Source organism: Poromitra crassiceps (assembly GCF_964638095.1).
Source record: "Poromitra crassiceps genome assembly, chromosome: 9".
In the NCBI taxonomy this organism is placed as follows: domain Eukaryota; kingdom Metazoa; phylum Chordata; class Actinopteri; order Beryciformes; family Melamphaidae; genus Poromitra; species Poromitra crassiceps.
In genome coordinates this window covers 50,494,892-50,506,980 of record NC_139630.1, presented here as the reverse complement: position 1 = coordinate 50,506,980, position 12,089 = coordinate 50,494,892, and the positions used below count along the sequence as shown (strand labels likewise).

The 12,089-nt window shown below is 44.1% G+C and overlaps 1 protein-coding gene across 2 annotated transcripts in view; it reads right to left on the bottom strand.

Annotated features, from left to right (window-relative positions):
• The window catches only part of ppp1r13bb (protein phosphatase 1, regulatory subunit 13Bb), a 38,180-nt gene that overhangs the window by 25,055 nt on the left and 1,036 nt on the right, over nt 1-12,089 (bottom strand). For both annotated transcript variants that reach the window (XM_083642514.1, XM_083642513.1), the window contains exon 2: nt 2,347-2,494. In XM_083642514.1, coding sequence (XP_083498640.1) covers nt 2,347-2,494 — 148 coding nt within the window. The remainder of the gene's footprint in view (nt 1-2,346; nt 2,495-12,089) is intronic.

Here is a 12,089-nt window from a genome sequence, read left to right as displayed (position 1 = left end):
CTGAATGCAGCCTGCTGTTCATTTTCAATCGCCTGCAGAGTCAGACTGATGTTGCCTCTGGGAAGTTAACCAGCCGATTATATAAATGGAGCGCAAGTTTCTCTCACTGCAGGCCAATTCAAACACGCAAATACTGTACACAGCATTCTCTACGGTGTTCCATTATACCAACAGCTGACAGGATGTTTCTGAATCAAATTGCATCACAAAAGGCTTCCATGGGCCACTGGAGGAGGAACGTTTGTTTGTTTGTTTGTGTTTGTGTTTGTGTGTGTGTGTGTGTGTGTGTGTGTGTGTGTGTGTTCTATCTTTAGTTTTGAAATAGGAAATCACTACAAAGAACTTGAAAAGAAAAGCACATAATGGATAAAATAATTGTGAAATATAAATTTATACAGTTATATTATCAAAGTATGACTTTTTGGACAAAGTTTTCAAAGTTAAATCAAATGAATGACATGACTCACTAGGACACATGGGACAGGATTGATGGTTGTTGTTGACTGTTCATGAATTATTACGGGGGGTACGCATGATAAAAGCAAAAACATTGGACTCAAAAGCAGCATTGTTTTGTTATTTGCATTTCTGAGCTGATTTAAGTTGTATTGTTTTCGCCCTAATTGGCCACACAAAGCTATGTTATAATATGCATTAGTAGAGGGTAAACACATGAGAGCAGAGACGGGGACACAGGCAGAGGCTGGTGGACAGACAGTAGAGACAGGGACACAGCAGGCAGACGCTGGTGGACAGACAGTAGAGACAGGGACACAGGTAGAGGCTGGTGGACAGACAGTAGAGACGGGGACACAGGCAGAGGCTGGTGGACAGACAGTAGAGACAGGGACACAGCAGGCAGACAGACAGATGGATGGACAGACAGTAGCATTGTCAGTTCTCAGGCAGCAGCCAAACATGATTACATAAGGTGGGTTAATAAAGCCCTTGGCTTGGTGTTGTTTTTCATCAGGGGAGTGGCCCCGCCCCTCAGCAAAAGCGCTGATGACACGGGTGTGTCAGCTCCGCAGGCGATGGGAGAAATCATTTCCACAAAGTGGAGTTTGCTGTCACAGTTCAGTGCTGTGACAGTTCAGTGCTGTGACAGCACAGTGCTGTGACAGCACAGTGCTGTGACAGCTCAGTGCTGTGACAGCTCAGTGCTGTGACAGCACAGTGCTGTGACAGCTCAGTGCTGTGACAGCTCAGTGCTGTGACAGCACTGTGCTGTGACAGCACTGTGCTGTCACAGCACTGAACTGTGACAGGTCAGTGCTGTGACAGCTCAGTGCTGTGACAGCTCAGTGCTGTGACAGCACTGTGCTGTCACAGCACTGAACTGTGACAGGTCAGTGCTGTGACAGCTCAGTGCTGTGACAGTTCAGTGCTGTGACAGCACTGTGCTGTCACAGCACTGAACTGTGACAGGTCAGTGCTGTGACAGTTCAGTGCTGTGACAGTTCAGTGCTGTGACACAGTGCTGTGACAGTTCAGTGCTGTGACAGGTCAGTGCTGTGACAGTTCAGTGCTGTGACAGTTCAGTGCTGTGACACAGTGCTGTGACAGTTCAGTGCTGTGACAGGTCAGTGCTGTGACAGCTCAGTGCTGTGACAGTTCAGTGCTGTGACAGGTCAGTGCTGTGACAGCACAGTGCTGTGACACAGTGCTGTGGACTCGGACAGTACTCAATCCTTGTCTAACCTATATCTAATTTCTACTAAATATTGCTGATGTACTCAGAACAGAGGTCAGACTGTACAAACATCCCAACAGTGATCGGAACATGTGTTTTTATAAATGTATGTATGCCTATGTCTCTTCAAGGATGTGGATTCCCTTCCATTTCGTTACGGCCCGTCCCATCCTGATTCCCCTGCGCTCAGACAGCCGTGCGTGGATGGATGTGCCCCAGCAGCACCTGAACACTCTCTAACACGCTGCTAGTTTTTCCATTAGCGAGGAAAGCTAAAGGCTACTGCCTTCCTGACTTCTGCCTCGGAAAATGTAATTCCTGTGCATTTGAGCAAAGTGTCGAGCTCAGCGGTAACGCAAAAGAACCTGGCAGAGGTGGGCCCGCTCCTCGGGAGTCTCTCTCAAAACTACTTCAGCTTCACAGTCTACTGGCAGAGATCCATGGTTCTTCTTGCTCTTCTATACGGGTGAACAAACACTGAACACTGCCTGCCCCGAGCCAGAGCCAAAGCGAGCACTCCCCCCATCCTCCCAACCTTTCTGTCTATTCCAGCGGATACAGCCAAGTGAGGGGATTCATTAACGTCGCCTTGAGTAGCGATGTGCAGGCATTCTCAGTCTCACACTGTAGCACGACTCCAGGCCGCGTCTTACCGTTGCCTCGCCAGACCTCGGCCAGGTGGCAGCCGCTCTCGCCGGGCTCCTTGCAGAACTCGACCACGTCGCGGCACGTGGTCTCCGGGGTGATGGGCACCTCGGTCACCGCCTGTTCCCCATCGCTGAGGTACACCGTCAAGATCATCTGAAAGACAGACGAATACCGTGAGAGGGAGACCGAGGTGGCTTTCACATATAAGCTGGTGGACTCGGTGCGATACGGGGGGGAGGGGGGGGTGAAGTTGCAACATTGTTTTTCATTTGGTCCGGTTCGCTTTCACACATGCAATTTTCCAAGCCCACCAAACTTTCTGAACAACGTCACGTGGTCGAAACGGTCACTCGTCTATTGGACAGAATATAGAGGGGAAATCTCTCCTCTTCTGCCGCCTTGCCTGCTGAGGGCTGACTGCACACAAGTGAATCCGCGAAACACAACCCATAGAGAGACATCATCCTTTATGCGATCTTGGGATTTCTGGTTTTACTTTGGTGTTACTATCAAATAAATATTTTACAAGCAGCAGATGAGGCAGCGAGGTGTTGGGTCCAACATCATTCTGCAGATTTGAGGAGACAGTGAGGCACCAATCCGTGTGCGCCGCAGTGTTTTGCTTCCTTCTACCACCTTTTCTACTCATGATGCACTGCCTTTCCTATATTTGCTCTTGTGTTTGGTTTGGTTTGCTTTCACACCACAAATGAACCGCACTAGAGTCCACTTGCAAACAAACCGAGACCCACGTTTTCAAGCGGACCAGAGTTTGCTTGTTTGTTCTGCAACAGAGTTTGTTTGCTCTTTCACACCACCCCAAACGAAGCGCACTTTTAACGAGCAGAGGGAATTGGGTTGTTGCAGCACCAAATAATAGAAAGGGGGGGGGGATATGAATCATTATTATTATTAGAACATATTCGATAGAAATGAATGAAAATTATGAAAATACATGCACTTAGAGCATAAGACAGCAGTGTTTCCCCTCCAACTGTACAGGCCTGGCCTCGCCAGCCCCCAGGCCTGATTTTTTTTTTTTTTTACTAATAACATAAATGACTAATATGAATGAATAATGACATCACAGTCCAATCCTAATGTTAATATTATCCAAATCTGGCTTCAAAGGCCAAAGTTTCTGTCACCAGCCAGGGTCCTCTGCAGTCAGTTTCGGTTTTGAAGTCCCTCCAGGCCTGAAAACAATTCTAGGGGAAACACTGGACGGAGTGTGCAAAAATAACAGCAGTAGAACAAATAAATTAAACAGGAAAACACATTTGGTAGGAAAATAAATGAAAAGTTTAAACGCAAAGATATATGTGAGCAAATGAGAGAATTATGTCATCATCCGGCGTACGTTTAGTTTGAGAGCAAAACGCCGGCCCTCCTCTTCCCTGGTACAAAGCCCTGTTGTGCTGACACAACATATTGCCATCCACCGGCTGGGACGGCCCACATTCAACACAAGTTATTTTGAGCCCCTGGTGCACCCACGCCTGTGCTCGCCGGGACACCATTTACTATGATTAGAGCCTATTATGCCACTGAACAAACAAAGGTGATACTTGGGAGGTAAGAGGTAGCACTATACATGCCCCTGCATGTATTCCCTCTGCAGTGATATCACCGTTTTTGGAAATATACTGTAGAGCAATAATTGGAAACGGAATCCAAAATGTATTTATAAAATATTACCACAATACCAATCACACATTCAAACAAACCTAAGTGCCCATTACTGCCCAACCAATACCCTTCTGAAATATAGCATCAAAGTCTGTGGAGTGGAGACTGCACACATCAATGTCAAATGTGAAGTGTCTAACTGGTGAAAAGGGTAAGACTGTTGGCGGGCAGAGACTGGCTAGCCTGGAGCAGAGCCATGTATATAAGAGAGTCGCGACATCTCCATTCACTCCAATGGACCAGTTTTTTGACTCTCAAGAGTTCCTGGAAGTAAGGTTATGGATTAAGCAGCGCTGTTGAGTTGCAGCAAAATGGACAGTTTGTGATGTACTTCGAAAGGGTCCGACGTTTACAGAATCACACATTATCAGCTTTATTTTGCATTCAAAAGTAGCGCGAGAACCCTTCCTGGCTATTCATTGGCTAATGAGTCACTCATTTTGGACCTCCGCTGACGCCACTCTCTCTTACTAGATTGCTCTGGCCTGGAGGCAGTAGCAGAGGGGAGGATGTGGAGGACCAGACTAAACTCCATCCCGGTCCTGGACCCCTCCCCCCCATTCCTCTATGGTGAGCTGAGGCACCTTCAGCTGATCCTACGAGCACAGCCTGTAGTGTATACTGTAATCTCACATAGTCTTTTTCTCATATTCCTCTCATTGTGATATATTGTATACAGTATATACACTGATGGTTCATAATTCCACCTTTTTATCTGTATGTTTCAGTTCTGCTGCTGCTGCAGTACTGTTGCTATTTCTGCACATCCTGCTATGGCCTGAATCATTGCTTTTTTGTGGAAATTTTCTGTCATACATTTCTCATAAATATGCGAATGGTGGAATGGTATTGGTTAGCCTAACCCCACATTTGCTTGATTGTTAATTATATCCTATTCCTACTTTCTGCTGCCAAACTTTCCCCACGAGGATCATTCACTAAAGTTGCATGTAATCAGACAGCCACCGTTCATTTCAGCTTCAGATGAGTCCCAAGTTCAGCTCGTTATCATAAACAAGGCAATGCTAGATTTCCTGTACTTGGTTTTTAACTGCTCAACGCTCCTCACTTATTCAGCAAGCCTTCAAAGCTAAGTGAGATTAATGCGCCGTTCAAGAGGTGATCTCGGGCCGCTACCAAATAAATGCTTTAACTGAGGGGAAAAAAACGTGAAACGAAAACAGGAAAGCGGGCAAAGAAGAAACAACGATATTTTAAAATGTCAAACAATATCACATGCTTACATATGGGTCATTTATCTACAATGTCAACCCAAACCAATGTAAAACTGCAGCAAAGCAACAACTTCACTTCCAATTAGGACCAAATCAAATCCACTTTTAAGTGTTTGATACAGAATGATTGAATGTTTTCAGACGTCCAGGCCGGTCCAGGCATAGTCTACTGTCGGTGTCGGGTGACTATAGTATAATTGCACTGCCATATAAGAATCTATGTTTAGTCTGAGCGACCTACAGAAGATCACTCGAGGTCGAGGAGTTTCTCAGAGACAAATCACAAAGCCACTAATTGATTTGAAGAATCAACTGTATGATTAATTGACATTTCTCTGCAGTAGACTAACCAAATCAGTTTACTAGAGAGCTGATCACAACTCTTAACTGACCACATTTGGGCAAATTCAGAAACTGAGTCTGACTAAATGCTACTGTAGCCATAGGCACAGTCAAATGGCTCAGTCACATTCAGGCAATAATAGTGCATTAATTACTCTACAAATCCAATACTGATCCCTCTACTTAGTAGATGTGCAGCAGAAAATCTATCTATTTATGCTGCCCTTTACTGCACAATTCTCACCCAGTGTGTTGATAGACCAATTAGTGTTGTCATTTTCCACTGGATATGTTATACTGTAACTGTTCTGCTGCAAACTTGGCTCAGTATTGAAGATGGTGTGAGTGCAAAATGATGGCATCAGAAAAAGATGGGGAGGGGTCAAATCGTAAACATGTCCTCTCCAATGTACCGTAGTTCCTTGGGTCAGTCAGTAAAGAAAAAGTGAGAGAGAGAGAGAGAGAGAGAGACAGAGAGAGAGAGAGAAAGAGAGAGAGAGAGAGAGGAACAAAAGGTTTTGGACCAAATTCAACATGGCCGAAAAACTGGTGGTCAGAAATGGGAGCGGCCTATATGGATAGATGCGACTTGGCCCAAGGAATCCAGCAATCAAGGAATTTTGTTCCTATGATCTACACAGTCACCGCGTTATGCCCTTTTAGAAATAAAATTTTGAATTTAAAATGTGAAATGTTGCCATATTGCCCCCTATAGGCGAAATGTAAAAAAAAAAAAAGCAATAGACCCCAGAGTACAATACCTGCACACAAAGTTTGGTTACCAGCATAACCCTAACCCTAACCCTATCGATCCCCGCTCCCTCCCAGCTGTTAATCGTTGTGTCCTTGGGCAAGACACTTAACCCTCCTTGCCTCGTATGATTGGTATGAATGTAGACATGAATGGTATGATTGGTATGATTGGTATGAATGTAGACATGAGGAGAAAAGGCTTTCGCACACCTACGCGACAGGTGCGTCGGAGAAGGGCAAAACCCGACACAGTGAGAAAGAAGTTACTCCCGCACACTGTCTCCAAATGAATGTAGACATGAATGATGGTGGTTCGGAGGGGCCGTTGAGCGCCAATGTGTGGCTGCCACGCTTCTGAACCACCGGTACGAATGGTGTGAACGAATAATCATCCTGTGTCAGCGCTTTGAGCCTTGGAAAGGCGCTATATAAATCCAATGATTATTATTATTACCATAGGACAATGTGTTCCTGAGTTATGGCCATTTTTGTGAAATAGGCCCCACACGAAAGTTTGGAAGTAGATTATATGAAAACAGTGTGGACTAATAAAATAATTTCTACATTAGTTTTGTGCAGATTGGAGGACGAAGAAAAATGCAGAAAATCTCGCGGGCGGAAATTTATAATCAAGGAATCTAGGGAAAGTGGAATTTTGATTGTGGCCCAACAGGCCCATACGGTTCAGAAGTTATAGGCCAAAACGTAAAGTTGCTATAGCGCCACCATCTGGTCGACACATTGGGGTCCGTCTGACCTTGCCCGAGTAGTGTGGGGCCATAGGAACCCACCTGCCTAATGTGGTTGCTCTGGGACTTTACATTGGGCCATTTGGAACTACGGGGTGATGGGCAGACGGACGGACTCAGACCGTCAGGGAGAGAAAACGTGGGAAAAAATGTAGTGTTGGCATTGGCAAGTATGCTGGGGCGTAGTTATGTGAGAATTTTATAGACAGATAATTACCGGTACTTTGTTAATCCCCAGGGGATGTTGTTACCAGCAGAATTATAAAATACAGCATAGAACCGATAAACAGCAAACGCAAAAAATACAGGTGCACAACAAGGCCAGCAACATCAGTTAGAATACAGAAAAGATTGATGGGTATATTTTCAAAATAAAAATTAAGAGGATATATTAAATTAGACTATTTACATTATTTTGACAGCGTTTTTCAAATCTGTTATAAAAAAAGTGTCCTAAAAAAATCAGACCAGCATAAGCTGCACACCCGCAATCAAGTCATTTCACTATTATTGCACAGGCCTATATTTTGCAATGTCCTTCAAAATATGCAAAGTACTTCTAGAACATCTGCTCAATCAATCAGGCCAACGCACTCAACCAATTAGGCGGCATTAGTGCAGCTCAAACACTCAAACCCGGGCCTAAATTCAATTGAACGCAGAAAACCAATAAAGGTTACTGTCAACATCCCCTCACACACCAGCACAAACTAACAAACCCTAACGGCCACACAGGCTATCTATTCAGAGAACGACACCCCGCATAACATAAAACCCAGTGATCCAGCGACCGCACACCAAGAAGGAATACGAACCCCCCTCACAAAGTTGCGTCTTCCCATGTTCTTGGCTCTTTTGCCAGCCCTCCGTTTCCTCCTGCTCTCCTTCTTCGGTGGCCGGTGGTGCTCCTTTGCCCAAACGGGATGCTCCTTGGAGAGGCTAACGAGGCTGCGTAGCACTATAGTCACAAACCTCTTCATTATAGTACTCCCGCTTTAGCAGACACCAGACTTATAATTACTACGCCATCGTCATCGCAAGCGGACATCCAATACAGACGGCAGTGCACGAAAGCGCTGCAGAGGAGACTTCGGTGGGGGGAGAAAATGCTTGCTGTATATGTGATGCAGGGAGGGAGGGAGGGGGAGAGAGAGAGTGAGAGAGAGGTACAGCAAGAAAAATGTATTTGGAGGGTGGCGGGATGGGGGGGGTGTGTGCCAGCAAGCCCCTCCATTGGAAAAGGCTCCCTGGGGTGTGCCGGTGGCAGTAAGACCCCCTCCTAATGAGACTGTTCGGCCGCAGCTGTGATTGGCAGTGTGTGAGAGCATCATCGTATAGATTCAAGTGTCTGGATGTGGAAACGGAGAGGAGATCGCCTCTCTATGCAAAAACAAACAGTGCCACTGCCTGGTGACTGTGCATAATGCTATGCTACAATAGCACTATGCAGAGAGCATTATGCAGAGATAGAGAGGTGTATCATTCAACGTGTGAGAGGGGAGCCTGGCTGGCCTGTTCCCAGGCAGGAGGATTCAAAGATCATCACTTCTCCCCGCACCAATCGCTCATACCCACGCTATCTTGCAAAGAGTAATCACAACAAATAAACACGCTCTAGCAGAATATCGTTCCCAGAGAGCACAGAGTCTATCTGATAGTATTTTTGTTTTGTTTTATATATTTCATGAGACGCCTCTTTCAAAATTTCACACTGCGCCATGGATTGAAATCACTGGAGTGAAAGCAGGCACAATTCAATCCCCAGGCTTATAATCCTATTACTTACTTTTTTTTTTTTTTGCAATTGCAGTAAAATGAATAGATCACATGTAGCTCTACTAGACATTCAGGTAAGGCAATAGTAAATCAGTATTAGACTAGATATTGCTGAACAAAAGCTGAAAATGCTTTCATATATTTGTAAAGCATTTACAGTTCGCACCTGTGTGCATCTTGGCTTTGCTGTCACATGCAGGCTAATTGTAGTATCTAGCAGAGTATAAGTAGATTTTCTTCTTTTCTTATTATTTCCCTATGCTTATCTATAGGATATATTTTATTTCTCTTCCAGAATGTGAGCAAGTGCAACAAAACCCAATTTCCCCACTGGGCTCAATAAAGTATTTCTGATTCTTCCAAGCACAAACTCAAATATTTCACATTTTGTTCTGTTGAGAAAAAAAACCTTTGTTTCCTTCCTGAAAACACCAAGAGCATCTGGTCAGAGGTGTGGGAAAGCGATGGGCCTCAGGCCAGCCAAACTGGATCTGCTGTTGAAAATAAGCACCTGTTCCTTCGAGTGAAAGCTGCCTACTCTGCATTAGAGGAAAGCATTAAGGAAAATCGAATTAATAATGCATAATTCTTTAACCAATGGGAAAGAGGTGGGAGTTAAATAAATCAACAGCTGACTCTTCATCCGTTTAGTAGGGCTGCAACTGATTATTTTCATTATTGATTAATTATTTTCTCAACTAATCCCTTAGTCGTTTGGTCCACAAAATGTCACAAAATGGTGAAAAATGTGATCACCCCAGCCCAAGACGATATCTTCAGATGTCTTCTTTCGGTTTGACCAACAGTCCAGAAAATATTCACACTTAAGAAGCTGGAACGAGACTGGAACTGGAACGAGAGAATATTGTTTTGTTTTTTTCTTAAAAAATGTGTCTAAACGATTAATCAATTATAAAAATACATCATATGTCAGATTAATTTTCTGACGATCGACTAATCGACTCATCAACTAATTGTTGCAGCTCTAACTGTTCAGGGGGAGTTTTGGGGAAATGTTCTTCTGACAGTAGAAGTCAAATCCATTAACTTCCGGCTTTTTACTTTTGAACCACAAGTACTTCAACCTAAAATGCTAGTAGCATCTCATACTAGCATTCCTCCAGAACCCAAAGCTAAACCACAACGCAATGTTTATTCCTCTTGTAAGTCACGCTATGCCTAGCTCCACTGTGTGACATTGATGCCACTTGACAATCTACTCGGCTCAGAAGTTCCCCTTAACAGAGCATTAGCTGGCGCAGCCATACAGACCTAGATCTGCCCGGGTCTCATTGGCTGCTGGAATCACGCGAGAACACAAAAGTGGAGTCCACCGCTGCTCTCTGCTCCACTAGCTCTTTGACTCTGATAGCCTGGTGCAAATGTCTGCCGAGACTACCGCTGCAGTCAATCCTGTGCAAATATGGAGTTACTTCTCCAGTAGTGAGCGTTGCTGGAAACTCACAGGCCACTTCAGGACCCGTGTGTGTGTGCTTGATGAAACCCTTTGCAGAACTGAGGGGAAAACGATCTTAAATAAGGGTGTGACTCGGATGTTTTCAATGGACGCACGTTCATTTGTGAAGAGAACTGGCCAATACCGGTGACACATACATTTTTTCAAAGAAAGTGTGACAGCTCAGTATAAGCCGATACCTTTTAATTCACTGAACCGCCTTCGTTGCTTCATCTCTGTAAACTTATCCTGCATCCGTGAGTTCCCGTTCCTTTCCCTGTCTACGGAATTTCCCTGAGGGACAAAGCACCCCCCCCAATCCATCAGTGTAATCTCACCACAGGAGAACACAATATACTCTAGGACCCAACAAAACGCTACTTCAAACAGGCCTGCCATACAGGTATTCTTTCCAACAACAAGGAGTGTCTTTGATAATGATGCCGTTGAAAAGACCATGCAGAATAAAAATGGTTGCGTATTACCATAGTTCAAAACCTACTGCTATCCGGTTTAGAACGTTAATTTTGTTGCAGTATTGTTCAACCCTCTGTGAGATTTTGACCCCAAGGTCATACTTTAACGACATCATCTAAGAAGAGCCTATCCATAGTATTCCCATGTCGTTACATGCATTTCCTACCAATATGGTGCTTTACCATATATGCAGCTCTTTGGCTGTCATTTGATTAGAAATAGCTGTCAATTTATTAAGATATTTATTCGTTATATCGTTATTTTCCCAACAAGATGGTTGTGTGGTAATGTAACAGAATACAATGAATAGGTGTGAAGTTAACCCGTCCTTTTAAGAAACAATCTACTTTAAAATTGTGATAAGAATGGACAGAAAAGTATGACCAGTGTAAATGACACCAGTAGTAGTGGGTAGGCTGTCGTTATATGCAAATTGATAGGAGTAGGAATGAACAGTACAGTTTAGGTTGAAGAGTTCTTCAGTGCCTGACCCATCCACTGGACATGATGGTGGGGTGTGTCTGCTGTGCTGCTGCTCTGGTTTCTGCAGCTACACAGTGAGAACCCTAGGCCTTAATCAGCAGGAGCTAAAGGACTGATGCAAGGCCACATGTCCACTCCTTAGCAGATTGATGCCTTTGGACTGTTCAGTACGGCCTAAATTCACGAACATGGATTACATCTCCAATCTAGGAATGACAACATATTTTACTCACACCAAACAAATCAGGACATAGTGCACACTGAGATCCCTTCCATCTACTTTACTTATACCTTGTTCAAGACAGAACGGATGGCAGACGGAACTCGGAAGTTTCAACTCGGAATTTCCGACCTCCGACATAGTTGCGTTCATGCTGTTTTTAAATCTGAGTTACAAAAACATACACAGCTAGCTAATTTCATTGCTAAAAAATATCTTGAATTCAAAATATTGCTATAATCAGTGTGAAATATAAACAATATGAACACATATTGCATAATTACACCTCAAATTAGGTCAACAAACACTTTGATGACGTCAACTCGGACAAACCGGAGCTCTGAAATGATACCTGAATTTCCCGACCTCGACAACTGTTCAATTATTATTTTATTTTTTACAAGTCTGGCTTGTTTTTCTCCTGTGTTCCAAGTTGTTTTGAACGTGATATTAGTTACAACCATGATGAGCATGTGATATCTAGCTCGGTATGGTATGCTCCTGCTGAAAACTGTAATTCAAAAGGGGTTAGATACCAGGCTATGGGATATCAAAGTTCTATGGAAAC